Source organism: Nipponia nippon, unplaced genomic scaffold, assembly GCF_047370975.1.
Source record: "Nipponia nippon isolate SJK-2023a ecotype South Korea unplaced genomic scaffold, ASM4737097v1 scaffold_10, whole genome shotgun sequence".
In the NCBI taxonomy this organism is placed as follows: Eukaryota; Metazoa; Chordata; class Aves; order Pelecaniformes; family Threskiornithidae; genus Nipponia; species Nipponia nippon.
In genome coordinates, this window is record NW_028262291.1 from 11418477 (window position 1) to 11446305 (window position 27829).

At 39.2% G+C, this 27829-nt stretch overlaps 2 protein-coding genes across 5 annotated transcripts in view; one reads left to right on the top strand and one right to left on the bottom strand.

The window, feature by feature from the left end:
* DKK3 (dickkopf Wnt signaling pathway inhibitor 3) overlaps positions 1-13642 on the top strand; it is a 27706-nt gene extending 14064 nt beyond the window's left edge. Inside the window, exons 4-7 of the mRNA XM_087744784.1 lie at positions 6097-6189; positions 8264-8408; positions 10915-11071; positions 13280-13642. Of these exons, the coding sequence (XP_087600910.1) occupies positions 6097-6189; positions 8264-8408; positions 10915-11071; positions 13280-13520 (636 nt within the window). The 3' untranslated portion in view covers positions 13521-13642. The remainder of the gene's footprint in view (positions 1-6096; positions 6190-8263; positions 8409-10914; positions 11072-13279) is intronic.
* Positions 13643-16585: 2943 nt separating this feature from the next.
* The window catches only part of USP47 (ubiquitin specific peptidase 47), a 57809-nt gene continuing 46565 nt past the window's right edge, over positions 16586-27829 (bottom strand). For all 4 annotated transcript variants that reach the window (XM_087744729.1, XM_087744724.1, XM_087744706.1 and 1 more), the window contains 8 exons: positions 26779-26954; positions 26513-26593; positions 25127-25242; positions 23619-23737; positions 21352-21482; positions 19225-19272; positions 19002-19132; positions 16586-17994 (listed from right to left, as the gene is read on the bottom strand). In XM_087744729.1, the coding sequence (XP_087600855.1) occupies positions 17820-17994; positions 19002-19132; positions 19225-19272; positions 21352-21482; positions 23619-23737; positions 25127-25242; positions 26513-26593; positions 26779-26954 (977 nt within the window). In that variant the 3' untranslated portion in view covers positions 16586-17819. The remainder of the gene's footprint in view (positions 17995-19001; positions 19133-19224; positions 19273-21351; positions 21483-23618; positions 23738-25126; positions 25243-26512; positions 26594-26778; positions 26955-27829) is intronic.

Sequence of the window (27829 nt, forward strand, 5' to 3'; positions counted from 1 at the left end):
CATACAGAGATTTTGACCATGCGTGAACAGAACATGATCTGATAGAGCACCTAGCCATCATTTTTCTCATTGTCCTGAGGCATTTGCCAGGAATCTTTTATTTTTTTGCTTTTCTGTGTAGTTTCTTCTTTCATTGAAGTCTCAGTTCCTTGAAGCTGTTGATGATATGACATTTTGTTTATTTCTTTTTTTGACCTGGAACATTAACTGCCTAAGAGTCTGATCAGTGACAGGATCGCTGTATTCGTGGTGAGAATAAGCAGATGGTGTAGAAAGGGCTGGACTTCTTACACTAGCTTTGGTGGCGGGCAGTTTATTGGGTGACTATAACTTGCCCCAATTAATTCCCTAGGCTTTTTGACAGCATGGTAAGGCTAACATAGCTATGTTGCTTTTGGTACCTAAAGCCAAGCTCAAGTGCCTTTGGGACATCTTCAGTAACGTCATGTAGACATATTTTGCATTCATTCATACTGCATCGTGTGGAGAGCCAAAAATGAAGTTTTTCCAATTAAAATGTTTGTTTTCTGGACAGGGGAAAAGGAAATGGATGAGATTAGTTCTCTGGAGAAGTTCAAGACAAAGCTAAGGGAGTCACTTGTATTTTCTTATTTATTAGTTTTGAGCTCAGAAGTCACATTCCTGTTGAACAGCCACACAAATAGCTGACTTTCCCACACAGCACTGGGATGTGACTAATACCGTAGTTTGCAACTCACATGTCTGCTCTTTTTAGTATGTCTTTTTTTAACAGTAGTCCTTATTTTTATGAGTGCTATGTACTTGGCAGGACAGCAGTAAGAGGTTTGCTCTGCTGGAAAGCATTACAGCGGTTTTGAGGTATTTCAAGGCAAATTAATTCATATCTCATTAAGGACAAATGCATTCTGTGCCCTGTCTAGACAACTAAGAGATTAGGAACTGGAACGCTACTGCAATTCAAACTATGGTAGTAGTTTCCATAAAACAATATTCCATTCTATGTAATTCTGCCATTTTTCTAATACATGTAGTACATGTAGGATATAAACCAGTTTTTATGCTTTTTTTTTTCCTTACTACTCAGCAGCTTTTGCCATGCGCTGCAGTAATGGAGACCAGCCCCACCTGAAATGACTTGTAGAAATTAAAACAAAACCTAGAAGGGGATATGTAAATACAGAAGTAAATATTAGCTCTTAGAAGTGCTAATTGCTAATAAATGTCAGTTTCAACGTCAATAAGTGGTTTCGCTAGAGAAAAAAAAAACAACTTTGAAAAGTTGTATGTAAAGTCATCAAGAGCGCCTTCCTCTGCTTGCTTGGGTTCTAAGCTGAAGCGTAAAGAGCCCAGAAGGAAAGGAAAGCTCACTCTGGACAGTCATTTGCCTGTCCCTGACAAATATTGCCTGAAGATATGACTAGTGAAGAGAGGGTTTTGTTTAAAGTTATGTTTGAAGAAGGACTTTTTGAAAATGTGGGAAGTGGGGTGAGTGTGAGTGGGGAGAGGGAACAGACAAATCAAATGTCAATTTTGAATTTAAAATCAATGATTCCATTTTGAAAGTCAAGTCAGTATCAGAATAGACTTGAGCGTATTTTTTAGTCTACACTTAGGGTGTTAATTAGGAATTAAGGGGAAAAAGAGCAAAGCAAAATGAGCATGATTTCAGTACATATTATATCCCCAGCAATCCAGAGTATTAAAAGTATTACCATAGTGAGGTACAGAAACCACATGAATGCTGCAAACAAAAGTGGGTTTCTGTGTGAAAGTAGGTTACCTCTGGCCTTGTAGTTCTGCTTTCATAACTTGAACAGAGAAATTCTTTGCTTCTCCCTCTTTCTCCGTAGTGTGTTATATGGGCAGAGGATAGTGTGGTCCCCACCACAGTTGGCTACGCTCCACCAGACAAGCACAGTCTGCCAAAAGAGTCCACAGTGCCCTCTAGGTCAAAGAAGCTGACCATAGCTCCACGCTGTCGGGTGGAGTGTGAAGACTGTGGTATCACAATGAAAGAAAACTTTTTTCTTCTGTGCTTTTCCATGTATATGTAAACATTCAGCCAGAAGGAAAGTACTCCTGTCAAAACCTGTTACACCAGTTCGGACGTGTACGCTCCTGCGCCATCTCGCACTCAGGCATCTGTTTCACTTTTCTGGTAGTTCTGATACTACCATACTTCACTATCACTAACATCAGTCGGTCACTTTTTAATTTTTTTATTCTCAAGTGTGGAGACTAACCATTCTTTAGGAAAGCAAACAATAGCTTGGCATAATCTGCCAAAGACAAGAAAACTGAAGTTTCTTTCAGCAGCAGTTGTTTTAGGGTCTTAAAGTACAGGGAAACTTTTACATGAGTTCCAGTGTTTTGTTGATTTTTTTTTTCCTGTTGGTTTTGGAACAGATCCTAACCACCAAATTGCTTTCAGGTGTTGCAGGATATTCACTGCAGAGTACAATATTATAATAAGAGCCCACAGGATGCTGAGTATGTACTTACAGGTACATAGCATGTTCTTCTCCATCCTGGCTTCTGCTCTTTATGGGTCCTAGTATACCCATTAATAAACAGGCAATCCTGCTTTCACTCTGCATTATTCTTTCACGCTTCTCAAACAGCATATTCCTTTGCTGCTACATTAAATTAATGGGTATAACATCGTACACCATTATAGGTGTAGCTAATTCTGTCTTTAAGCTATCTGCTCAACTTGTATGCTCCGCTGCATGTCAGAAGCTGGCACCCGCTCTCCTCAGTTTACACAGTTGCTCCTGCAAAGACAAAATATTCTGAGAAATAACTTAGTTTGCAGAATTCCAGAAAAAAATGGATTGTTCAGAATCTACTGCAGCTGAAGAAGTTGTTTAGGTTTACTCCTTGTCCAGTAACCGTTGTGTCTCAAGGTAGCCTGATTAGAAAAGGTCGGTAGCCTGATTAAATAAATTAAAAAAAAAAAAAAGAGAGAAAAAAGAGATAAATGGTTACATATTTGCATGTGTAAGCGTTACTGAGTTCTGCATTGAATATAGATTATAATACCTGGCTGAAGGAAGTTGGAGTGTGGCACAAAATTTCACAGAAAGCATATAAAAGCAAGCTTTTTCCATGCCAGGAGAGAAAACCGTGAAGGGATTTTTTTCCTCAACTGAAAACCTTCATAAAACTGGAAGTCTGAGCTGGTGGGACACAATTCAGTAAGAGGGGAAAAAGAAGTTTTTTGGCGGGGAACTCATTAGTGCAGGAGAAAGCAGTGACTGGAGAATTGCAGCTTTGGTGTTAGGTGATTTTAGAGCTAGAGTGAGTTATTCCATGAGCTTAAATACGATTATGGCAAGATTTCTCCTCTGTGGAGAGGGACAATTGGAAAAACTGACTACACCGAGACCTGGCTGTTTGCCTGAAAGTGGATGGAACAGGAATGAAACAGTATAGTTTATTCTGAGTATGGTTTATACAGAGGGATTCATAAAAGAAGCTGACAAAGCTACAGACAGAAGATTGGCCAGAAAGAGTGTGGCTGCTGAAAAGAAGTGGCTAACTGCTAACTTGGAACCACAAAACCTCAAACATAGTGTATAACAGTTGGATTTGGACCCACCTGATTATGTAGCAACACAAAAGCAAACAAGCAGAGCACACACTGTACTGGAATAATGACGCTGCAAAAACATTATGATAACATACAGCAGCCTCGACTCAGTGATAGTAATGTCTCAAAATAGCTGAAATGACTGTTTCTTTGTTATAAACGTATAACCTGAACGTCACGTCATTGACTTGAGAAGAATCAGGCCCCAGACTGTGTTTGGCTTCTGTTCTACGTTCTGGGTAATCAAACTGTTTGAAAACGTCTCAGATGGCCAAAATGGGTAACTTAGATGAGGCATTGCTCTTCATGCAGAGCAGCCTTGTCTCCCACAGGGCAAGAAGCTTCCATAAGGTTTAATCTGGAGAAGATCTGAAGGCAGTATAGCTGTTTCACAATGTAGTCTTTTCCTCTTTCAGTGATTATAGTAATTTCAGAGCTTCACTCAAGCTTCTTGGTGAGCTAATTTTCAGCCCAGCTGAAATACAAAACCCAGCTGGGATGGGGTGGAAGAAGTCAGCAGTTTGGGGAGAAGTGATCTGAAAAAGTAGAAACTGAAAATTAAAAGCGTAGTGGAAACTTTCAGTAAAGGTTGCGCAGATGACAGTTGATCTGCTCCAGCAAGTGAGATTAACATCTGCCAAAGAGCAGTCAAGTAGTTTCTTCAGAGAATTCAGGGATTTTTGTATAACTCCTTTTTCTGTCTTTTTTTTTTTTTAATTGACTAATAGCAAAAAGATAGCATCAACTTTATGATGATACAAACCAATGATGGAGTACAAGCGACACAGAACGGTGCTATGAGTTATTCTTCTGTTTCCAGCCTGGAGAAAACACATTTTAGAGAACAGGGTTGATCACATGATTTTTAAGAGGCAAACATTAGATGGGAAGAGGAAACACCCCCTCCCCGTGCCCCAGGCGCTTCAGGGGTGCACAAACAGGCACACTTACTCTCTGTATTATCCTCACTGCCATAACTGCAGAGTTGCATTCTGGGAAGAATTTCTGACCAGTTTGTAACGTTCACCCTGTGCAGCACAAACGGAAGGTGAGCCATCCCTACGACAGTGCTTGTGGGACCTCTGGGTGAAGAAACTTGAGTCTGAGTCTGTGATTCAGATGGGAACTCAGGTGTCCTCACATGAACAGTTTTGTTAAGGCCATGAAATGATTCCAGGTTTGAAAAGCTAAACGTGCTCAAGCACCCTGCTAGCTTGAGGCCTACTCTCGTGTCTCAGCTGGGTAGCAAAGGCTGATGCACGAGGGAACCGTCAGGCTTTTTTTTCCCTAGGATGTATGTGGCTCTTCAGTACTTGTCAATCTTAAATTAGTGTTCAAACCTGTCTGCTGAATACTTACGTGCAGCAAACGAGGCAGGGAGTTTGTTACGTGCGTTTCAAAAGCATGTGATGGGGAAGTCATGTTCTTCGACAGGCTAGAGTGTTACTAAATCTAAATTAGCTCCATTGACAGCAGGGAGATGCCAGAGGAATGATGTCAGCTGAGAATCTGCTCCTGCATATTTTGCAATATTCAAATTAAATTAAAGTAAGGATTTAAAATTTACATGTGTAGGTATTTAGACATTTGCAGCTGTGAGCTTGCAGGTGATGGGCTATGGTGATAGGTACATGAGAGGCATGCTATCAACCAAGAAAAGGAAATCAAATGGTGTATGACATCCGCTGCTTCCCAGAAGTACTGGCTGTAAGGTAGTGCTGCTGTTACCACGAAGTCCCAGGAACATTTAACGTTACCAGTCCTGTGGAAAGCAGCACTGTGTTTTTAAACGTAGAAACCGTTGCCAACAAAAATGCTCAGGCACTGCAAAGATTGCCCAAGAAGAATTTGTCTGCCCCTTGCAAAGGGGAGCAGAGGAGCAGTTAAAAGGCAAAGGAAACACATTTCCCTTCTCCCTTAGGGCTACCCTTGCTGGCTTAGGGAAGCTAACCATGCTGCGGAGTTTCTGAGGTCGGAACTCGTGTAGCTGGGGAAGAGGCAGGAAGACAGCATAAAGCTGCTTGGCCTGGGATCAAGAAAGCTGTTGCAGAATGGTCTCCCACAGAGCATAAAGATACTCTTGGCTGCTGCCACTGTTGTAGTGTGGCCTCTTTCCTTTGGTCTTGCCCCATATCTGAAAAAACAGCCAACAACTAATGAATCACAATCGTACTCTAATACAAGTAGAATAGATGTAATACAAATGTCTTCAGCCCCGCCCCCCAAAGAAGAAAAAACAAACCAAAAAGCCTGCAGAACAGGATAATTTATTTTCTTGAGGTTGCTTGTATTAATATTTATAAAAGAAGTGAAGCCAGCTAATGCTTCGAGGCCACAGTATTTAGGTATGCCAGGGAGATAGCATTGTTCTCTTACAGAACTGAGGTTGTATGAAGAACTGAAGCAAGCTTCTTTTCTTGGTTCCCAAATAAGAAATATAATCAATCAAGACGTTCTGGTATTTCAAGAAGAGTTATGGATTTCTGTCGCACAGTCGCAAATTATTTTATCCTTTTCTTCAGGAGTGTATCATTGACGAAGACTGTGAAACAGGGAAATATTGCCAATTCTCCACCTTTGAATACAAGTGTCAGCTCTGTAAAACACAGCATACAGTAAGTCCCGAATGAGATGTGATTTTATGTGGTCTTTAGAAACTCAATATGTAAATTATTGTTGCTAATGTCAGCAAGCCAAAATTGATAGAAAACAAGAAGCAAAGCTTTCTACATGAGGTTCAGAAATGGATGGGTAGAGTGTTTTGGGTTGGTTTTTTTTCCTGCCTGTTAACACAACTAAGTTTTAAGGTTTCTGTTCTCATATACCTTAAAACCTGCCCTCCGCTCCTCCCGACTCAAGCTTGACTTGTTACGTGGCCTAAGGACAGCGTAAACTGACACACTCTAGGTTGCCAGAGGAATGGGCAGAGGAAATGCCGCGCCAGCTCCGAAGGCTCAGCCGACAGCTGGTCATTTCCAGCTCCTGACTCACAAGGAGAATCGCAGCAGCCTGCGCTCTTGCCTTCACGGACAACTTGTACAATGCTGTAGTGCAATTGTTACTGTAAATGATCCTCTTATGTGGATCATTTACATTCTTTGAATCTGTGAACCTCAGGAAACACAAATTCCTGTCTTTTGAGCTAAAAGATAAATGTTCTTGGTAGTAGCTATGGTTAGATTATCTTCTGCAGGTGACAGATCCCTGAGAAGTTCAGGCTTTTTCTGTGGTGAAAAGCCAGTTTAAGAGCAGTCTGTCGAAAACGGCCTTTTATCTGACTGTCCCTTTTCATCTAAGTTCTGCTGACAGCCTCTTGTGAAACAAATTCATTCCTCAAAGCATTTGCAGACAGTTAAGTCTACAAGCAAGCAAACCTTGCTGTAAAGTCATGGTATCAATAGGATTATTATAATCTAAAAACAACAGGCTGTTCCCGAAATGATTTAAATCCTTACTTACCTTGATAACTTCAGGGAGCTCTATTGACTTCAGTGGACTGAACGCTTGCTTAAACACAAGTCCTGAATATATGCTCAAGTGTCATTAAGAAAGCTTATTCTTCATATTTTAGAAAATGTTAAACTGACAATTTTTCACGTTAACATGGAATAATTAAAAATCAAGATGATAATGACCTAACACGCCCCTGCCCCTTTTCTTTGCAGTCTTCAGGAGAACATTGGTAGGATAAAGCAAGTAAAAATTGGGTCCTAGCTACGACTCCTGTTGTAAAGTGAGCTCAGACTGAAGATGTCGGGATCAATTTCCTGACCTAGAACCCCCACAATTAAAAAGAAAAATATTCTGTAATTAGCAGGTCTTAATAGCGTTAGCGTAGTCCTGCTTCTTGCCCTGTGTTAAGCACTGCCTGGGGGATCCACTGGAAAAGAAATTCTGATTTTGTATGGCTGCCCAGACAGGGCTTTACACAGACAGAAGAAAGCTGTTAAAGCGCTGACCTACTAGGAATCTTTAAGAGGTTAATCAAACTACCTAAAAAAAGAAACAAAGTGACACACCGCTTTTATTAGGTTGATTTATTAGGTGTGTATAGTTGAAACACTGGCACAACTGTCATAGAAGGCTGTCTTTAGCTAGAGATTTGCATTTCTGATTTTCAAAGAAAAATTTTTTTCAAAAATTCTCAGTTACAAATGAGGTCTGGTTCTTATTACAAGTAAAAATGGGATTTTAGTAAGATTTTTTTGCATTGCTCTTTGAAAGCAATCCTTCTGAGCAAATTGTAAATTCCCGAGTGCATTTAACAATGGAAAAAAATCAGTAATATTTTCCATTGATAATGTTTCTTTTATTAATTTTTGTTTTCCTTGATTGCAAAAGGCTGTCCTGAAATCCATGTTACACTGTAGGATGTCTGGCTGCTGATCACTTTTCGTGTAAATGCTAAAATAAGAGTTTAGGTTTTGCAAGATTGAAAGTATAATAGTATAGGAAGAATGCTGTTACTCTGCTGCGGAGGCTCCTGTCTGGCAAATAGTTCTGTGTACGCTCGAAGTTGAGAACCTAAGCAGTTCTGTTTAAACAGTGGGAATATGACATGCACATATTTAAAGCACACCCACACAGTTGTCTTCAGGACCAGGGTCTAATTCTATGTTTCGCTGTCCGTTGATATGTGCAATTAGTGCTAGAGCGACAGCTTTATCATGCGCTTTTTCCCTTTGCAAGCATTGCTCACGGGATGTTGAATGCTGTGGAGACCAGCTTTGCGTTTGGGGCGAGTGCAAGAAATCCACTTCCAAAGGAGAGAACGGCACCATTTGTGAGAACCAACATGACTGCAACCCTGGAATGTGCTGTGCTTTTCAGAAAGGTACAGAGGTTTTGCTTTTTATCCTACTCATTTTATAATACAAGAGTGTTAACATTTAGCTCTCTTGCCCAGGTGAAGTGCTTACATCTCTACAGAATCAATAGGTCATTCTCCCTTGGCCTGCGGAGCGCATCATGTTAACTTCGTTATAAAACTTTAATAGAATTAGGAGTGAGAAACAGCCTGATGGGGTGCACAATGGTGAAAGAAAAGCCTATTGCACGCTAGAGATGAGAACAGCATGAGAAGCACAAAGACCTACTCTTTCTAAAGGAGAGTCTCAGTCATTTAAAAGCAGCAGAGCTGTGTGTTAAATTTTTACCCAATAGAGCAAAAATAAGAGAATTAAAAATGTACAAAATAAATTAATGATATTACCAAACGTGCCTTTTCCTTCATATCAGCAAGCAGGCCATCAGAATCAGACCACAGATACATTTCATACTCTTTATATGAGCCTTCCAGGGCACCACGCTATGCAATACTGACTGGACAGCCAAGACACATAGCGGAATGATGTTCCAGGTTACGTGGTCAGTCCACATGGGAACGTGAAACTTGATTTACAGAAGGAAGGAGAGGAGGAGAAGATATCAGGCCTGAAATCAGTCCTAAATCCTGCCTGGTCAGGCCCCAGCTTCTGCTGTTTTATACCCACTAGTTCCTCACTGCTTTTCTCAGACTTCACCTTAATTTTGTAGTGACAGGATACAATTCCAACCGTCTTTCTACACCAGGTCGATACTTCCCTTGCTACGAGCAACAGTTGACCTTGTACCTTCACTGATAGTTGGGGCTGCCTGTCCCGCCTTCAGCCTGCTGGTGGATCAGGCGACTAGGGCATTTCAGGAAAACAAAGGAGAAAGCTCAAGCACCATTTAAAGGCAATTGGGTCTGCTCAGCTTTTCCTTGTTAATTTTGAGCATTACATGGTGGACCTTCGATGTTAAGTAAGTTTGATTTCAGCAAGTTTTGGTTAGAACAGTTTTATTCTCTCCTTCGTCACATTTCTGCCTAAAACATTTACAGGTTTTGCCAAGCTCTATCAGAGATTCCTTTGTACGCCGATTCTGAAATGAGACAGAAAGAGTACTTTTAATAAATGCCCATTACTTCCGCCATGCAGGACTTTGAATCTCTGCTCACACTGCAGAGATGAGTAAATCAGTAATTTACATCCCGTGGTGTTTGTAGCACTAGGCTAGTCTCCTGTGAGGGTAACACCGCTTCTGTAGTCCTGATTTCCTGCGGGATCCAAACAAGCTGTTGTCTTCATTATGGTTATTTCAGCTGCATAAGACGTTCACACTAATGTAAGTTAGTGCTTGGCTTGAAATGGAATTTAGTACAAACCTGTAACTCAGGAAGGAACAATACAATAGATAAGAATATTGACGGAATACCATTATTAAAACTTTAAACAGAGCTATTGATTAATAGCAATGGATTTTTATTCTCTACAGTTGTCTGCTTTAGCAGTGCTTTAGGGTTTTTCAGGTTAGGCCTAACCTCAAGGCCTTTCTCCGTCACTAGAGTATTGCAAAAGGTTGTCCTAATAAAGACTGGACTGTCTTTACCTGTATATTTTTTATATAAAACTGCAGTAAACTGGAGCATTCACTGCTTAAGATACAATCTGTTTTGGAATTAGGAACTAAGAAGTTGTATACCTGAAAACATATGTGTATGTCTGTGTATAAACACACACACACATATATATTTTGACAAGCCTGTTTTAAAAACTTAAATTCTGAATTCTTCACATATTTTATTCTGCCATACCACAAAAAATGATGTGAATGAAGACAAGAGGAGGAAGGGAGGTTTGATAGGAATATCTGGAAGAGCTGAATTCAAGACTGACGCTATAAGTTGCCAGCATCAGGAAACCCAAGTGACATATCCTTCTAACCAGTTTCTTACACAGGCTGAAATTCACCCCTGTGCAGAAACAAGGGTGCCAAGCCCCAAATGCCATCAGACAGCTTTGCCTATTGTAGAATTACTATAACAAAATAAATGGCTGAGGAGTAGTTCTTGTAACCTCGTTATGTAGTCTCTAAACAATTGCTCTGTATTTGTAACCTCTGCAAAGAAATAGAATAAATAGGAAAAATAAGTGTTCTAAAATAGAGATATTTCTCTATTCAGATTTTAAACCATTAATGCTATGCATTGAAAAGGATTCACTGTCATATTAGTTTTCTTGGTTTTAGAACAGTCTTTCAGATCTCCAAGGGATGGAGTTGTGCAGTACTACCGTATTGACAGTAGTCTCTTTGTGAAGGAGCAGGAGTTCATCTTGCTCGTTAAGCATAAACATCAAGCATCTTACTCCCACCTAGTGGTAGGAACATGTAAGTTACGGCTCCCTAATACATAAGGGGACTTAGAAAGAGGTCAAGTCTGTCTTTTTATATCTCGCATGTAGACTTAAAGATTCGGTCATCTCAGTTTAGCAGACAGTTAACGACTTCTCATAAAATTAATTTACTCTGGCACGCAGAACTGCTGTTTCCTGTGTGCACTCCATTGCCTGAAGAAGGTGAACCCTGCCATGATCCTTCCAACAGACTTCTCAACCTGATCACCTGGGAACTGGAACCCGATGGAGTACTTGAGCGATGCCCATGTGCCAGCGGCTTGATCTGCCAACCTCAGAGGTAAAGATCAAAACTGGGCAAGCAAGCTGCTTGAAATTTTTGAGGGGTCTCTTTCTGTGGTAAATAGGTGCACAACTTACAGATTGTTCCACACTAGAAAGTGTTTTGACAGCTTTTCTCATCAGTAGCATTGAAACTTTCTCAAACTTACTGCTTTGTCTCACACAGATGTGCCTAATTGAGTTTGACAACTCCTTAATCCTGCGTGAATTAAGTTTGTGTATCAGGCTGCTCCTGCTTTTTAATCAATCAGAGTACTAACAGCTGTTGAGATGGATCATTGCAATTTAATTCTCTACATTCAGCTCTTGTCCACCAACTTTTGTGTTAAATTGGGCTTCTGTTAGACATTTTGCTTGCTTTCATACCTAAGACAAAGACATTTTAATACCTGTAGTAAGTATAAACAGGCACGTTCCTGTACTATTGATCAGCTTTACAAAAAGTCACTTCTGTTGCAAGGAGAAAAAAAAAAAAAAAAAGATAATCTTTGCTTGCACTTTCCTTCAGTTTCAAACTAACCTGAGAAGCCGGTTTCCCTACAGCTGACTTACGGTCTGCTGTTCAGACCTGAAACACTTCACACTGTGCAGACTTCTTCAGTATTGAGTTTCACGGAATAGGAAGGAGGCTGACTCCATATTTTCAGCTAGAAGCTAAAACTTTTAATATATCATGCCTTTAATCATTCTTTTTAAGGACAGTTATTTGCATTATCAGCAATTTCAATGGGAGAAAGCGAGATCATTTCAGGTTTGCACTAAAAGCGTTTTCAGAAAACCTACACGTTACCTGTGAAATAAGCTCTCCAAGTTTGTTCCCACACTACCATTTTCATTATATTAACTTTCAACAAAACAGCATAGTTGCAATAGAGATGTAGATTAAGATTTCTCTCTTCTTCTGGGTCCAACTGTTTCTACATTTTTTTCATGCATGAAAAGTAATTGGATAGCATTTTCTTTCATAAACGTGATCTAAGGAAGCAAGCAGAGTTGATCCCGTCCTTTCAGCACCAAAATTTTAGTTAATGTGCAAGCACCGTTAACCTCAGGGAAGGCAAGTCAGCAAACGTCACGTCTAGTAGGAGGGAAAACATTTCAGATGAGGATATAGAAACACAGAAATGAATTAGGGTGTGAACAGAACTTACCTGTCCAGCTATAGTCACCGGAATTATTGGTTTAGGGTTATCACAAATACACTAACACTGTGCATACCACCTGCCCATGACTTGCGCAGACAGTAAGATAAAGCTGCTTCTGTGAATTTACATGGTGAGCCTGAAGATTCAGATAACATTTTTTGTTCAAGGAAACAGCCCATCTCTGCTTGAAGTGCCCTTGGCTAAATATTACTAGTGAGTGATGAACGCCGAAACTATCAGACTGCATCCTGGAGAATACAGGGATAGTCTGCCCACAAATGGGAGTCTTGGAACTCCTGGAAAGCAAAACATACAAGAATTCAGACCGTACACAAGCTTCAGGAGCATCTTTAGTTCATTTACCCAGTGTTTCCAGTGGAAGAGGCTGCAGCTTTAAGCAGCTGTTGAGGGGTGCCTGGCCCAAGCAGTGGCCCCCTTGCACTGTCACAAGGACCTGTAGCCCTGTCCTGTCCCACGCAGTGCAAAGAGACAGTGGATGCACCGTGATCAAGCTCTATTCCCCTGCCTCCCGTCAACAAATAGAAATCATTCGTGTTCCCTTTTAAAGTTCCTACAACAAATGTGGGATGTTTGTTTGCCGGCACCTGAAGTCACTTTTCAAAACAAGGACAGCAGCAAATACAGCTGCTATCCTACTTAGAACCAAATATATAATGCTTACAGCTTTCTCATGTCTACAGCTTGATAGCAAACAACATTTTTTCTGCTTTCCTTTTAAGCTGGAGTATCATGTTTCTTAACTTGGCATTATGACACGAAGAGAAGGACTAGTCACCATGATTGCTTGTAGGTAGAAGGGCCAGATTGTGCTGAGGTCCACTGCCATCTTGTGTCCCAGTATCAAACATTCTTTGCTATTAGGATCTTTGTTCTAGCTCTGTATGTGGAAATCTCATCTTTAACTCTCCAGCTGTCAAGCATATAAAAATCAGGTGTTTACAAAGCCAGCAATGGTAGATCTGACAGCATTTTATTAAGGAGCTAGCAAAAGAACATGAAAAGATCTACTATATGACCAGATGTCTCTCTTTTTCCTACAGCCACAGCGCTACATCTGTGTGCGAACTGTCCGCCAATGAAACCAGGAATAACGAAAAAGATCCCTTAATCATGGATGAGATGCCGTTGCTCAGCTTGATACCCAGAGATATTCTTTCTGATTATGAAGAAAGCAGCGTCATTCAGGAAGTGCGTAAAGAATTAGAAAGTCTGGAGGACCAAGCAGGTTTCAAGCCTGAGCCTGACTCAGCTCAAGACCTGTTTTTGGGAGATGAAATTTAAAGTCCAAACACCAGACAGTTTAGTTAGTTATTTCTAGAAATGTGTGTCTAGTGTCTCGCTTATATAAACCCTAAACACATACTGCTGGATAGAAGTGCAATAAACAAGGTTTTCAATGAGCATCCTTTTCTGTGCACCAAACCTGCATGTTCACATTGTTGCTGAATTCATTCAATCCTCGGACCAAACCTTCTGTCAAAGACAACGAGAAATATAGCAGTGTTTCTTCTGGATTAGTACTTTCCCCTTGTACATTAGAAGTAAACTTATCAGTACTTGTATTCATTAAAAAATACACATAAGCATAAATAATCTTAAGTTATTAGTGACTGTAGAAGTGATTTTTGAGTATGTATGTTTAGAATTGTTTCTTTTTCTAGGGTAAGGAAGATCTACTTTGGACTGTTTTAGTCATTGATTTTAAGCAATTTTTAATTTTTGCTTTAGAAACCATAATCAGTGAAGCTGCAACATACAGATTCTGGGTGTCATGTCCCCCCCCCACACACACATTGTGGAAGGATGGAAAAGGTAACGGATGCTTCCCCTTCTAGATGGAATATACCCAGAGCTGCTTTTCAGCTGTGTACAATGGATGCCATCTGTCCTGCAGTAGCCTTCAGGGTAACTTAAGAGCTGGTGTTCCACAGCCAGAGCATCCCTCGAGTTTTATACTTCCGCATACGATGGTCATTAGCCTCCCCCACTACGTAAGTGGCATACTATCAAAAAAAAGCCTACAACATTTTCCACATCAATAACAAATAGCGTGTACACACTCGTATCTATACAACACGTTGGTATAGGAACTTTCAACTTCACTGTTCAGGGCTCCATCTCTCAAGGGCAAAATATACTATTTAAAATTGCAGAACAAACAGCTATATGGGCTGAATACAAAGAATATAGATCCTCTGTCGTACACTGAATACATAAGTATGAATACATAGGAGGATAGTGCAGCTGCAGTTACAAGGCTACGCTTAAGCCAGAGCTAAATAGAGTGCCACATATATTGCAGCATTCTGCACTACATGAACGTACCTTCTTGGGTAACGTCAGTTAAAGGATGTGTTGACTATACTCCATCATCACCTACCCTTTCTGAGACAGAGGCAGTGAACATAAATTCATTACTTCAGTTCAGCAGTAAGACAACCTAAATACCTTCTTGCATTTAGAGACTTGTGCTTCTCCTACTTGATTCTATTACATCCACAGAAAATTCTTTCAGAAATGGTTTGTGCTTTTAATACACTTCACAGGCATAAATCTGTGCACGTTACAAAACGTGATTATCATTACCATCTCAACAGGTCATTGATTTAAAAAAATCAATAGCAAGCTAAGAGTAAAATCCAATCCAAACTCCCCAGCTCCCAGCTGTCTCAACAAACCGTTTGCTACAATGGCTTTTCTACTATTACTGGTTTTTTGGGGTATAGATTTCACCATCTGTTATTGCACGTGGTAAAAGATGCCATGAGGCTCCAGCCAAGTAACTTTTCCTGGAGCTTCTTCCCAAATAATCCCTACTGCTATGTCTAATTTGGAACAGTAGAGCACCAATAACTTAAGGGCAGCTACAAGACTGTGCTACTAGCAAGTCTGTCAGCACTTCTGGTCACTGAAAGCTTTTCAACAAATTCCTTGGGTACCAGAATTAATGTTAGCCATTATCATTATGAACAGGAAGAATATTTCATCAGAAAAGTCTGACTTTTAGTTGAAAGATTCATTTCTACCACCAATTCTCACAGCAACACATGCGCACATACGCATGCTCTCAGAGTTCACTGAATTTACTTTTCCTTTCTATCCCTAATAAAATTATTGTGCTTTAGAGACAGCCCATCCGTGCAAAGAGAAGGAATTAAATATCATTGCAATTTTCCTGTTAAAAAAATACTTGATGAGAGCAATAATTGTCCATACTACTTCCCTACTTAAGGATAACATTATTCTCCCTTCAAGTTTCTCGATGCCTCAATCCCTGAAAGATAAAGAGTTAGTATTCATCAGAAGTTCAGTAAGATCTCTGCTGAACTAAGCCTATTAGAAACTCAAGGCTTTTTGTTTCTTTAAAATGCCCGTGGTCAAACTCAAAAATGTTTGAAATGATCAGAATGTAAAGCAGGTGCTGGAAAGCGTCTCCCAGAACACCCGAGAACGGATTCCAGTACGCTTCTGCAGAAGGAAGTGCACCACTGGACAGGAAATCACGGGGTAAGGGTGCCCCTCAGTCCTCTCTCCAGATTTCTGTGAAGACTTACAGGTTTAAAATTAACTTCTTCAAAGTAGTTCTCAACAGAAGTTTCCCAAATAGGGCTAGAGATGAAGCAAGCAGCTTTTGGAATTCTTTTCTTAACTCTGCTTTATTCCATCTGTGGATTTCTGCCTCTCTGAATGTCTGAGTTTGAAGAAAATTCATGACCCATTTGATAGTTAATTTTTTTCTCTCTTCCAAAACCTCCAAGGATCCTTCAGCAGTCTAGAGACACACGTAAACGGTAGCTTAATGAAGTACTCTACCTGCTGGGTGGGACTCACTCTATGCTTCCTTTGCTCCTGCTTCCACCACATCTATGTTGGACAAGAGGTGGCACAGGTCAAACAGAAGAGGAAGAACGAGGGAATTCCTCTGCGCAGCGCCTGGTTCTCAAGCTGCCAGATTCCTCAGGATTTTCAGGTTGCTGTGGGTCAGCATGCAAGGAAGAACCGAATGTTCAGTTATTCAAAATCCTTTTTCCGCTCTGGAGCAGAACTTAGCTGCCAATCATATCTGGAGCTTAGAAGTTTCACTGCTGAGGAATCCAATTCTGGAAAAGGAGACTTACAGTTGCAGAAAAATTTGGTGTGAATATAGGTAAAGAGGAGCAGCAGAGAGGCTACAAAACACGTCCTGCAATACTGTGCACATGCGTTGGGGGTGTGCGTGCGTATACACACATACATACACACAGCCTTACAAGTCTGGCATTGCCTTGAAAAGTCTATTTCCATGAAATAATTCTGCAATTTTTCAAATAAAAACCACAGCATTTAATGATTAAAATAACACAACAGAATGAACAAATGTTTTATTGGCATGTTCATCGTTGTAAACAGCATCTGGCATGAAAAAGTTTACCAAAATCTTTTGATTGTTATAAATTAGGTGGTTTTCCAAAAACTACGGAGAATTGTTCTCTATTGATCTTTATGGACCAAAGCAAAAAATTGCTGTTCCTAGGCTTTGCAATGAAATCATGTTGACTGCATCAGTCTTTGCACCACAACCTGAACTACCAAGTTTATATATGTTGAGGTGTTAGAGGTCGCCCCAATATTTGACTACATATAGCTAAGGAATCTGGCAAAAATAAAATGACTTCCAGTGGGTGGAGAAGATGCAAACTTGTAATAGTCTCAAAACCAAAATGTACAAAAAGTAGCAGAACAAAACAAAAACTTCATTAACAAGGGGAAATACAACCCTAAAGTACCCAGCATCGTCAAACATAAAATGAGTACAAATTTAAATAGGCAACTATACTTCCAAATGTACACAACGAATGTCGATATGTGAAAAGAAATACCAGGGTAAATAGCTGAACTGCAGTTTTGTTGAATGGATAGGGCAAATTTTATTTACACATTGAACGCAATGCAATAGAGCTGCTCATCGGCTTCCGTAACCCATTACAAACCAGTTTACCTTACAACAGCACTTCTGCAAAAGGAACCAACACCTGCTGGCAGCTTTCTGCAGACACCTCTCAGCCCACCTCTTTTATGGAAGAATATTCTAAACCTTGCGCTTGCAGCACTTCGTTTCATCTTCGACCCTTTTCTGCTGCTTTTCTGGAACCAATGTGTTAACATTTACTTCAGACTCTCTGATGAGGTAATGCGTGTATCAGTGAAACAAACAGAAAAAAGGATTCTTTCATGGCCTTTGCACAGCTTTTATTATTAAGCTATGAGTATCCTGTTTGAGGCTAGTTTCACTAGCTACTATGTGCACACCGTCCTCAAAAATTTCCACTCGTTTCCCTCCCCGCCCGCTTTTTAGTTCTAATCTTTTATTTGCACATCCCTTTTAGCTTTACAGTACATTTGACTATAGTGCACAACATGATTCCAAGTCAAACAGTGGCCCAACAGGGCACTGCGCTTCTGATTGGTAACACTGCCCAATCAGTGCTGGTGTCAGCGCTTTACACCTAATGAGTGTCCTGCCGTAACGGCACTACACAGTAGTAGTGAACCTTTTATTTTAAACAAAAAAATTCCCCAGGGAAAATGCTATAGCGAGTATCAGTCTTGAGTCAAATCTTTATTTGGTGCTCCATCCAGATAAATTTTTAGTGCTTTTTCTTTACGAGGAGAGTAGGTTACCCGGTGTCCAGTTTTCTGGAGTCTGCTGCTTTCTTTTTTCATCAGTTCATTTCTCTGCTCATCTGTTAATTCCATTAATTCTTCAGTTTTATCCCTAAAGTGAAAACAGGTGTTAAAATTTAGATTAGTACAATGACCATAATTTGACTTCTGTAATTTTTTCACTTGGAGCAACTTTAGTAAAAAACACAACTAAGCATAATACTCCTTACAGATTTTCTTCTCTAGAAACTAACAATCTGTCTAAACCTGCTTTTCTAACAGAGATGTTCAGTATCCTAATTGACAGCAGACCCAAGGGAAAGCCGCAGAAACAAGCCTATACTCCATCTACCTGGGAACTCCTATTCTTTATAGACAACTACGACTCCACTCTTTATTCAGTCACAGTGCCAACAGCTGGAAGCAGCATGTCAGCCAGCCCCTCCTAGAAACTACCAGCTGCTCTCCCAAATCATTTTCTTCAAGGCCAGCACATTATCAATCAGCTGTTTCCCCCAAACTCACGTGTAATTATAAAAAATACCGTAGCAGCAATGTGTTCATGAGGTTGCCTCACCCACCAAGTTTAGCAGAACTGACAACATTTAAGCTTTTAGTCCTCAAATAGCGCCTTTGGCCTATTGCTGCCAGTTGATGAACATTTTTCAGGTTACCAAAATTTTTATCGTAACATTCTTTTTTTCGAAGATGCCATACCAACTTCTCAAAGAAATAAAGTCCAAAAATAAAATCTTTGCTCTCTAAAACCTATGGCAAGACTCTCACAGACTCCACAAGGGTTACGGTTCTATTTTAAGAGATTAAATCCAGCCATACACTCAAGCATAGCAACTAGTTTTGCATTCAGCTTTATTGTCAGTGATTTGGGAGGGAGGATTGAGTAAAAGGGTGTAGTGTTTGTTTTCTTAAAAAATAAACATAATTAATATTCAGGTTTTTAGGAAGCTGAGGAGCACAAACATTTCAGCTCAATATTTTAAACCCTCTTTCCTTTAAGACAACAAAAGAGTATTTTTACACTGCTGTTGATTACATCACCCCTCAACTCTTATACACAGATTTTTTGCATGGTTTACTATACTGTAATAAAATACATACCTATAAAATATTACTGCACCATCATCACAAATGTACAGAGGCCAGACATTCAATGTAGATACTTTAGGATTCCAGTCCAAGTCTTGGTGAATCTCTAGTATGGAAATGTCGCATGGAAACGTTCCTCTACCCTGAGAGGAAGCAATTACTTAGTGAATAAAACAAAATTCATAATCACACATCCATGCCATTAAAAGGTAAAAATAGACAAAATCTTGCTTACCTTTGCAAATTCTATGTTTTCTAAGGGTATTCCACTTATTTCGCTCAGCTGTAAAGTGAAGAAAAATGGTGGATTTAATACTATTCCACAACAACATTACGCAGTGTCTACATAAAGTCAATAGACCTGCCAAATCTAGAAGTCAATTGAAATATTCAAAAGTCCTCCAATGATCCAAAGTATTTGTACAAAATTAGTGACAAGGTACAAATTTTTTACACCTCTGAAGTTACTACTGTCACAAGTGACACTTGCTGTGATCACACTTCTCTGAACACTGAAGGGGTGACAGAAAAAAGTTAATAGAAACAACTAGTTATCCAAGTTCCAAGATACAGAGAGACCAGCTGCCTCATGTTAAACCTTCATGTCCACCAGTTAGCCCTCAGCAGTTTCCCTGTATGAAATGAAAGCTATTATCATCAAGTCAACCTGGGAGCAGGCAAAGCTGTAAAATACAGGACGAACCCATCTCCACACACCTGCACTTCCTACCATAACAACCCCACAATTGCCCCCCAACCCCAGCACCACTGGCTGCTCTTCCCCCTTGCAACCGCCCCTGCCGTGCACCTCCTCGGTGCACAGAGTGCATGACCGCCTGACCCCTGCTGCTGCTGCCCAGCCCTACCTAGCCTGGCACGGCCTCGGTAGAGCCCTCCCTCCACGGAGCCGTCTCATGGTGCGCACAGGCTCATCACTGCCTCGCCCTTCACTCAAGTGCAGGCTGCAGTCTTGTCTCCATGGCAACGCAGACACTAACTTAGATTTGTGTTTATCTCTGGCTGCTTATTTTCCCAAAACTTGAGATTTCCTCTCTAAGACTCTCGCCTCCTTCAAATCCACTGTTAAAAAAGATGTGTTCAAATTAAACTGATGGTGAGAACACACTAACAGCCAGGATAATTTTCTAACTCTCATTTCCTTAGAAAACGAGGATAAACAAACAATACTGACAAAAGCCAGACAAACTCTGAAGCATATTAGTCCTACGCTCTGCTAATAAAGTTTGTCTGAAAGAGAAGAGCTGGCTGAAGACATCTGTTACTACAGCCGTGTCAAATTCAAATTTCTCTTATTACTGGTGGGAATAAAAAGATCAAGATCTCTCGGCGAGAATGCTGCTAAAATTGCTCGCTTGCACATCAATTCTTAAGACAAGATAACAAGAAGAGCCAACTCTTTCTTCAGATACAAGTGAAGAGAAAATCTCAAAAACTGCATGCAAGAACCTGTAGTCACAACTTCATTTCTACCTGAAGAATGCAAGAAATCAGTCCATAGCTTAATCTGCGTACATTCACAAATCCAAGGCTGTTGCATTCTATGGTAGATGAACAACGTTCCTCTTTCCAACCCGTGAACTAACACCTAACTTACAAATGCTGAGTGTTTTAGTAAGCTAAGACTTTGGCAGACATCACTGATACTAGGATTTTTGCTGACCTCAACATCCAAGGTGGCCTTCTTACATCTAGGTATTGCCAAATACAAATAACCATTTCTCTAAGAGTGGAACCCTGTGATATACTGGATTAATAAAATAGTCTCAATACGAGACACACTACTCCTCTAGATTTCTGCTAGGATGTCTGCCTACCTGTTAGAAGGTTCTGGCCTTAAGGAAAAAAACCATACCAAAGCCATATTTCTTTCCAATCAAAATGTAGTTCAATCTACTTGGTATGGTTACACTGTCCCTAAACAGCTGTCAAATTCAAATATGAAGAGGCTGAGAGGCTTGGTATTTTGGAACACCAAAATACTGGCTTGAAAAAACAAAGTGACAATAGTTTAGCTTTTCTTTCACATGTGTTTTTTAAGGATAAGATACACAGGTAATATCATGCTGCTTAAACGTCAAGATATGACTTTTTTTTTTTTTTTTTGCATGCATTCACCTGAATACTTTGATACCAGAACATTATATGAAACTAAGAACTAAAGCTGACAATTCATATGGCTTTGGTAATAGGATGGGACAGGTTCTCAGTTCCAGGGAAAAAAAAAATAATCACTGTGCAACAAGATTTTTTTGTAGCTGTGACATCTCTATGCTTCCCAACAGAGGACATCAATAAGGCTCTTGGAAACCACGAGAAACTTGCATCATGTTACACATTTTACCTTCTCTTTTAATTCTTCAACACTGCTGCTTTCTAGCACTACTTCCTGGAAAGAATCTAGTTTCATCTCTGATGGCCTCCATCGTCTTGATAAAACAGCAAGTTGTGACATGGATTTCATCTTTTCTATTCCTAGGAAAGAAAGAATTTTTTAATATTAACACAAAATATCTTATTTAAAACTAGGAGTTTTCCATAGCATAAGCACATTTAAATATGAAAGAGTGCACTACATATACACACACAAACTAAGTAACCCAGTAAGCGTGCTGCAAGTAGGCCAACCAAAAAAAACCCCACCCAATCCAGGGGGGAAAAGGCTAGGATTTAGCTGAACTTTTCTTTGTTATCAACTCCTTTCAAGGAACTTTTCATAGGCGGCATCTCTTAGGAGCCATGCAATTTATTCCTCTTAAGAGCACATTTTTCCATCACACTGAGCTCGGTTATACATACAATACCTATCCACCTAACCAGAGGCTGACCTCCAGATCTTGCATTTGCATGAGACCTTCCTCAGCAATCTGATATTTATTCATGTGCTTCACTTTCTTTACTAAAATAATCTTTCCACGTTTGACATCTAGATTTCACACACTAAATATACACTTGTTATTAAAGCCTACTTTACACATACCACCTTGAAGAGTTTTAGTACGTACTGCCTCCAGCCTTTTTATATCAGTTTCAGGTGACAGCTTTCTCTGGTTGACAGGGTAATACTGTTAATGTTACAATCAGATAAGCAGAAGTGATAACAAAGAGCTGATTTTATTTTTATTTTCAATCAGTCTATAATTTTGTAACTAAGCATGCAGAACTTGTGGCTTAAACATTTATGTCTACCCTTACATGCTTATTTTACATGAAACCATGACCACTGTTTAAGCTTCTCCCTAAATACCTTCTACAATCTTGCCTACAACTACATTTGTGCCACCTTTCAACACTAACCTATTGTCCAAAATGAAAATACAGCCACCTAGTGCTTCTTGGCATTTATTTCAAGTCTGAGGCAATTACATAACTTTTCTTCAGAGCCAGAGAATAACTAATTTAAATACGTCTGCAACAGCGTGATGCAAAGCAGCTATGCCAAGAAACTTAACTGTAAATTATTCTAAGTTGCCTTATTTACCTAATATCTTCAGTGTTTAGCTGAAGAACAAGATGAAAGCAATGGTGATGGTGGAAGGCCTTACAAACCCTGACTTAAAGCAGTTGCCTTTTCACTCTTCCAACCACCTCTGTGGTAGCAGCAGGTACATGAGCTGATACATATGTCTGTAGGAATCTGCAGGCCTCCTGAACCTCCCAGGTTCATTTCAAATTTTGGTACTTGCATTGGCACAATTTTGTTAAAAATTAAAAATACCAGGATTGAACACAGCTGCCAAAATACTGGAGTAATAGCTAAATGAGACTTCTTAAGCCAGGTATGCTTGTGAAGAAAGTTCCCAAATGAATGGAATTCACATTCTTCATCTAGCCATTAACGGAAATATCTGTTTATCTAGAGGAAAAACAGCATGGCCTACTTTTTTCCCCCCTGTAAGTTATGCTTTTCAATTCAGAAGCCAAATTTTAAGTGTATACACAAAGGATAGCTTCGGAAATGCCATATTTTTAATGATATTTAAGCAGAATTTAAGAAACAATCTGCTCTCTTAACATTTGATCCAAAGCTGTTTTGATGACCAAGGTCTGTTCAAAAAGTTAGCACTTCATGACAGAAGATGATTGGTTTTTCACTCCTGTCTGAAAAATACTAAATGACTGAACAGCTGTGCTGATTTTAAGAACAAATTATATATGTATTATGTATATATGTATAGACACACATATTTCAGCTAACTACAAACTTGACCAATACTAGTCCAAAAGCTAAATGCAAATAAAAGCCTAATGTATAGGCATTCCTACAGTTTTTATGTACAATGAAAACATACACATGCAAAAAACCGCCTACAGTACTACAGTATGTCTGAAAGTTGCCAATAAACCTACAGAACAGTACTGCTATTAGACCTTTAGCACATCACATCCACAGGAAACCTGCCCTTACACAATCCTCCCCCCCAGCTTCATGCAAAGCTTTTATAGTTTTTAATTATTTTTGCTTCTATTTTTTTCCTAATAAAATGCTATTAAAATGTTAGTAATAGTCTTTAAAAAAAGGAAAAATGGAAAGTACATTTTCCAATGTTCTCTAAAGAAAAAAAATCTCTAACATTATCTTTACTTATGTTGACACTATATCATTATTACCATCAAGTATTTCTAAGAAGACCTCCCAGTTGCTTGAAATATTGATGTCTTCTTCATAGATATGATAATCTAGAAACACAGTGCCTGGGTTCTTCCAGGTTTTCTTTCGTAGGCGAAACCTGTAAATACATCACAAAGAAAACACTTGAGTTTTTATCTGCTCATAAACACTCATTACTTACCACTGCCAGAGATCAAAGCTGAATATTTTCTGACAAAACTGAAATACAACTCATTTATGTGAGGTTTGGCTAGGTTTATCAGGAATGAGTTTAACATTCTGAAACAGTCCTGGCAGCAAGGTATCACTACTGGCTCTTAGTACTGCATCATTCATAAGCACAAGGAAAACAAGCCTGTGTTGTGCTTGTTCAGTGCGAGAAATGTGTAGGGATATAGAGGAAGAAAAGAGTTTCCTATTTAGGATAAGAACACAGAATATAACCAAGCACTCCTGACAATTTTACTGCTCTTTTTTTTTTTTCTCCTTTCTTTTTTCTTGGAGGGGGAAATGGGGAAGGGGAGAGGTGGAATATTAGAAGAGGATTAGTGTCTGATTTATGTACTTAGTTCTACTGCATCAATCCAGTGACAATATAAAAGGATAAGCTTTGATTTAGATATGGAGGTAAATAAAGGTATAAACAACTAAAATGAGATTAAACACAAGTACAAAACTTTAATTGTAATGGTTTCTCCACATACCAAAGCAGACATAAATTTTGTGAGGTGCCTCATAATTATAGGGCACTAGAGAACATAACCCAAGCAGAGCAGTCAAAAATCCTTTGGCCCAGTCATGGTGAGGAAAGGAGAAAAACCTGGTCCAAATCTAGGTTTCTATTCCTTTCCTCAACAGGAAAGGGCCAACACTTGTCTTCCAATTTTTGCTCCAGCATGATTTTAGGCATACGTCAAGGCCCCACCAAGTTGCTTACCACATCTTACAGGTTTTAATTCATTCCAGTGAATACAGTGTCAGCTATTCCAGTACATGCCACATCGCTTGTAACTGACAGTAGAGGGTACGTGGAATCAAGACCCCAAAGCGAGTTCAGCCTTGATAAGATAACCAATTACAGGTATAGGGAAGACTGTGCTGGATCACTGCTGTACGCACACCCGGTGATAACGCACGAGGCAGTTTGCTGCAGTAATCTAAGCTAAGCCAGCATCTAGAGAGAAGGTGGCTTTTTTGTGAACTGATTTACTTAATGGTCTCCTTTCTGAAGAAAATCATCCTTAGAGAGAATAAAAATTCTCAGATCTAAACCTGTAGACATGCTGCATGCAGGCAATTCTACATAAATATTATTCCCTATATCATTCTACATGAGATGAAAGCCAAGAATTGCTAAATTAATGTTTGTATTCACAATCTGATTCAAAGACCACAGTAACTTATTTCTGCTCCTTTCATAACTTCCTTTCTTCACAAGAGAAAAAAAACCCCCACATTTTAAAGTAATATTTAATCATGTAACTTCAACAGATTGCAGTCTCTTTACCTGTCAATTGTCAAGTCTAGGCCACATTGTTCTCGAAGCTGAGGAAGCAGTTCCTCTTTTGACTGTCGGACAGTCATTCCTTTAGCAAAAACTGCATCTAGAAGAAACTTGCATGGCTGTGAACATAAACAGAAAGTGATTAAAGACAAATGTTTTTGAACAGAAAAAAAGTAGATTTGCCTCCTGTTCATGCTTTGTGACCAGTCCCATCCACCTAGCAAAATGACCATTAGAATGCTTTTCATAAACAAGGTAGGCATTAATTGATGAAAATTAGGTTTAACTACTTTGTGTAGCAGCAGCCCTTTGTCATTCAAACATTCTGAACGCATGCCACTGCAGTAATAGTGTCTTGTGTCTGTATTACTAATTGCTACCATTATATTAACATTCTAAACAATTTGAAAGGAGCTTTTAAATTAAATAAGTCCATGATAATAAAAATGCCACTTTCTTGGCTTTCATTGATCAGACAGACCAGAACTCCATGACTGGAAGTTACTTTTAAATTTATCTTATTCCCTGCTTTATCAGTTCAGCTTCAGTCTCTCATGCTTATCCATTATTAATATGTATTCTGCAGTTTGGTCCAAAAAATAAAATCAGAAATTAAGGTGCATATAAAGTCAACTTTTAAAGACTGCAATCTATATAGTGAAATCACTTTTATACTTTCCGTGTCTCAAAAGATGTAACAAGCAAGTGAGCTGTGTTATTGCAAGAGAGGCATTTTTGTTTCAGGTTTGTCTTATGCAGAGAGGACTGTTATCCAGCTAACCATTCTGATAAGTGCCGTCTACAGTGCATGAATGCGACAAATTATATCAGTACAATATTACTGAAAACTGCAACCTTGAGCAAAACCAGTTTCTTACTGGGAAAGAATTCTACATGACTTTTTTTTTTTTTTAAGGAAAGCAAAGAAACAATTATTTTCATTTGTCCTCTATTTACGCTGCAGAAATAGAATCACAGAATCATTTAGGTTGGAAAAGACCTTTAAGATCATCAAGTCTAGCCATTAACCCAGCACTGCCAAGTCCACCACTAAACCATGTCCCTAAGCATTACATCTACACATCATCTAAATACCTCCAGGGATGGGGACTCAACCACTTCCCCTGGGCAGCCTGGTCCAGTGCCTGACTACCCTTTGGGTGAAGAAAGAGACACTTAAGAGAAATACTGTAGATCACATTCTAATTGTATACTTAGAAGAGCATAAACAGAAATAATCTCAACCTCCCTTTGTAAATCCATGAAAACCTGAAGGAAAATGCAGAGAAAAGAGGGACTTCCTTTTTTTCCAAGGTTTCAGAGAAAAACCTTGGTCAAGGCACATATTAATACTTTCATGAATCGGTCTTAAAATATTCAACACCTTACCTCTGGCTCATTTACCAAAAGTTGATAGACTTTGACTCTGTATTCACCTTTCTTAAGGGCTCTTCCAAGTCTAATAGTTATCTAGAAGGCAAAAGAAGTATCTGTTAGAACTGATATCAAAATCAAAATTACATTTTGTAACACACTACCAAGACCAATGTAATGATTTCACCTGGCAAGTTAACAAAAAATTGTAAATTATGTTCTTAAGTTTGTCTATATTGAACCAATATATTTCTAACAATTCAAAATAACTTCTGAATAACCTTATTGTCATCAGAAAATGATGAAAGTGTCTCATTCAGCCGAACACTCTCAAACTCTTGATTGCTGGCATAGACTCTAAAGACTTTGAAGTGAGAAGATGGAACTCCAACAAAAGGCTCCAAGTGTTGCTTGAAGGCAGACAGTGTAATTCTTTTATCAACATGCACCATCAGCCCTAAGCAAAAATAAAGATAAAAATGGCATGAAACACCACACTACCAAAAAAAAACACTCTAGTGTATTATTTCCATATATTCACAGTTATCACTTGCAGCAAAACAGTACTGAAAAGTCAGAATTGTAGTTAATGGACACATTTACATTTTAGCTGAGGGTGTTACTGTAACCTTTAAGAGCTTTGCTGTATTTTAAGTGTTTATGGGTAGATACTCATGGAAGACATAGCAGTTCCAAACTGCCCTATTTTGCAATCAGTGAAGTCATGGAGCAAAGTAGTATCTTCTCCATTCAGTAAGACAAAAAATAGAGAGAATCAGATGGAGTGTTTGCAGATAATCCCCCTACAGGCTTCCCCTGCCTCAAGGGAGAGACAGAAGTGCTTTGAGTTGGGGCTGGCCAGGCATATGCCACCAAATCTTTTTTTTTTTTTGACTCCTGGCTTTCAGGATTAAAAAGTTCTGTTAACTCTGTTCTGGAAGGCCACAGGACATCCCAAGGCAAGCTCAAGTCTAGATTAAGGGACTTTTTCATGGAATAATTTTATAACTAAGGAAAAGCCACTGTAGTAATATGAAATTCTGGAAAGTAAAGTGAATAGTTTATAAACTGTGTTTCTTAATATATGCAATTTGGACTACACTATAAACTACACTATGATTATATGGTGTCATGACTCACTAGAATTAAAAAATTGCTCTTGAGAATATTTAACTCAACAAATAAATTATTTCAATTATAAATTCGTTCATGTTGTCATATTAAAAATACATAAAAGCTTTCCCCTCAGGATAATAATTTATACAGCGTACTATGAAAGCGTCAAAATTACTGTAAACAAATAATTCCTGCATCCAATTGGTCTTATAAAAA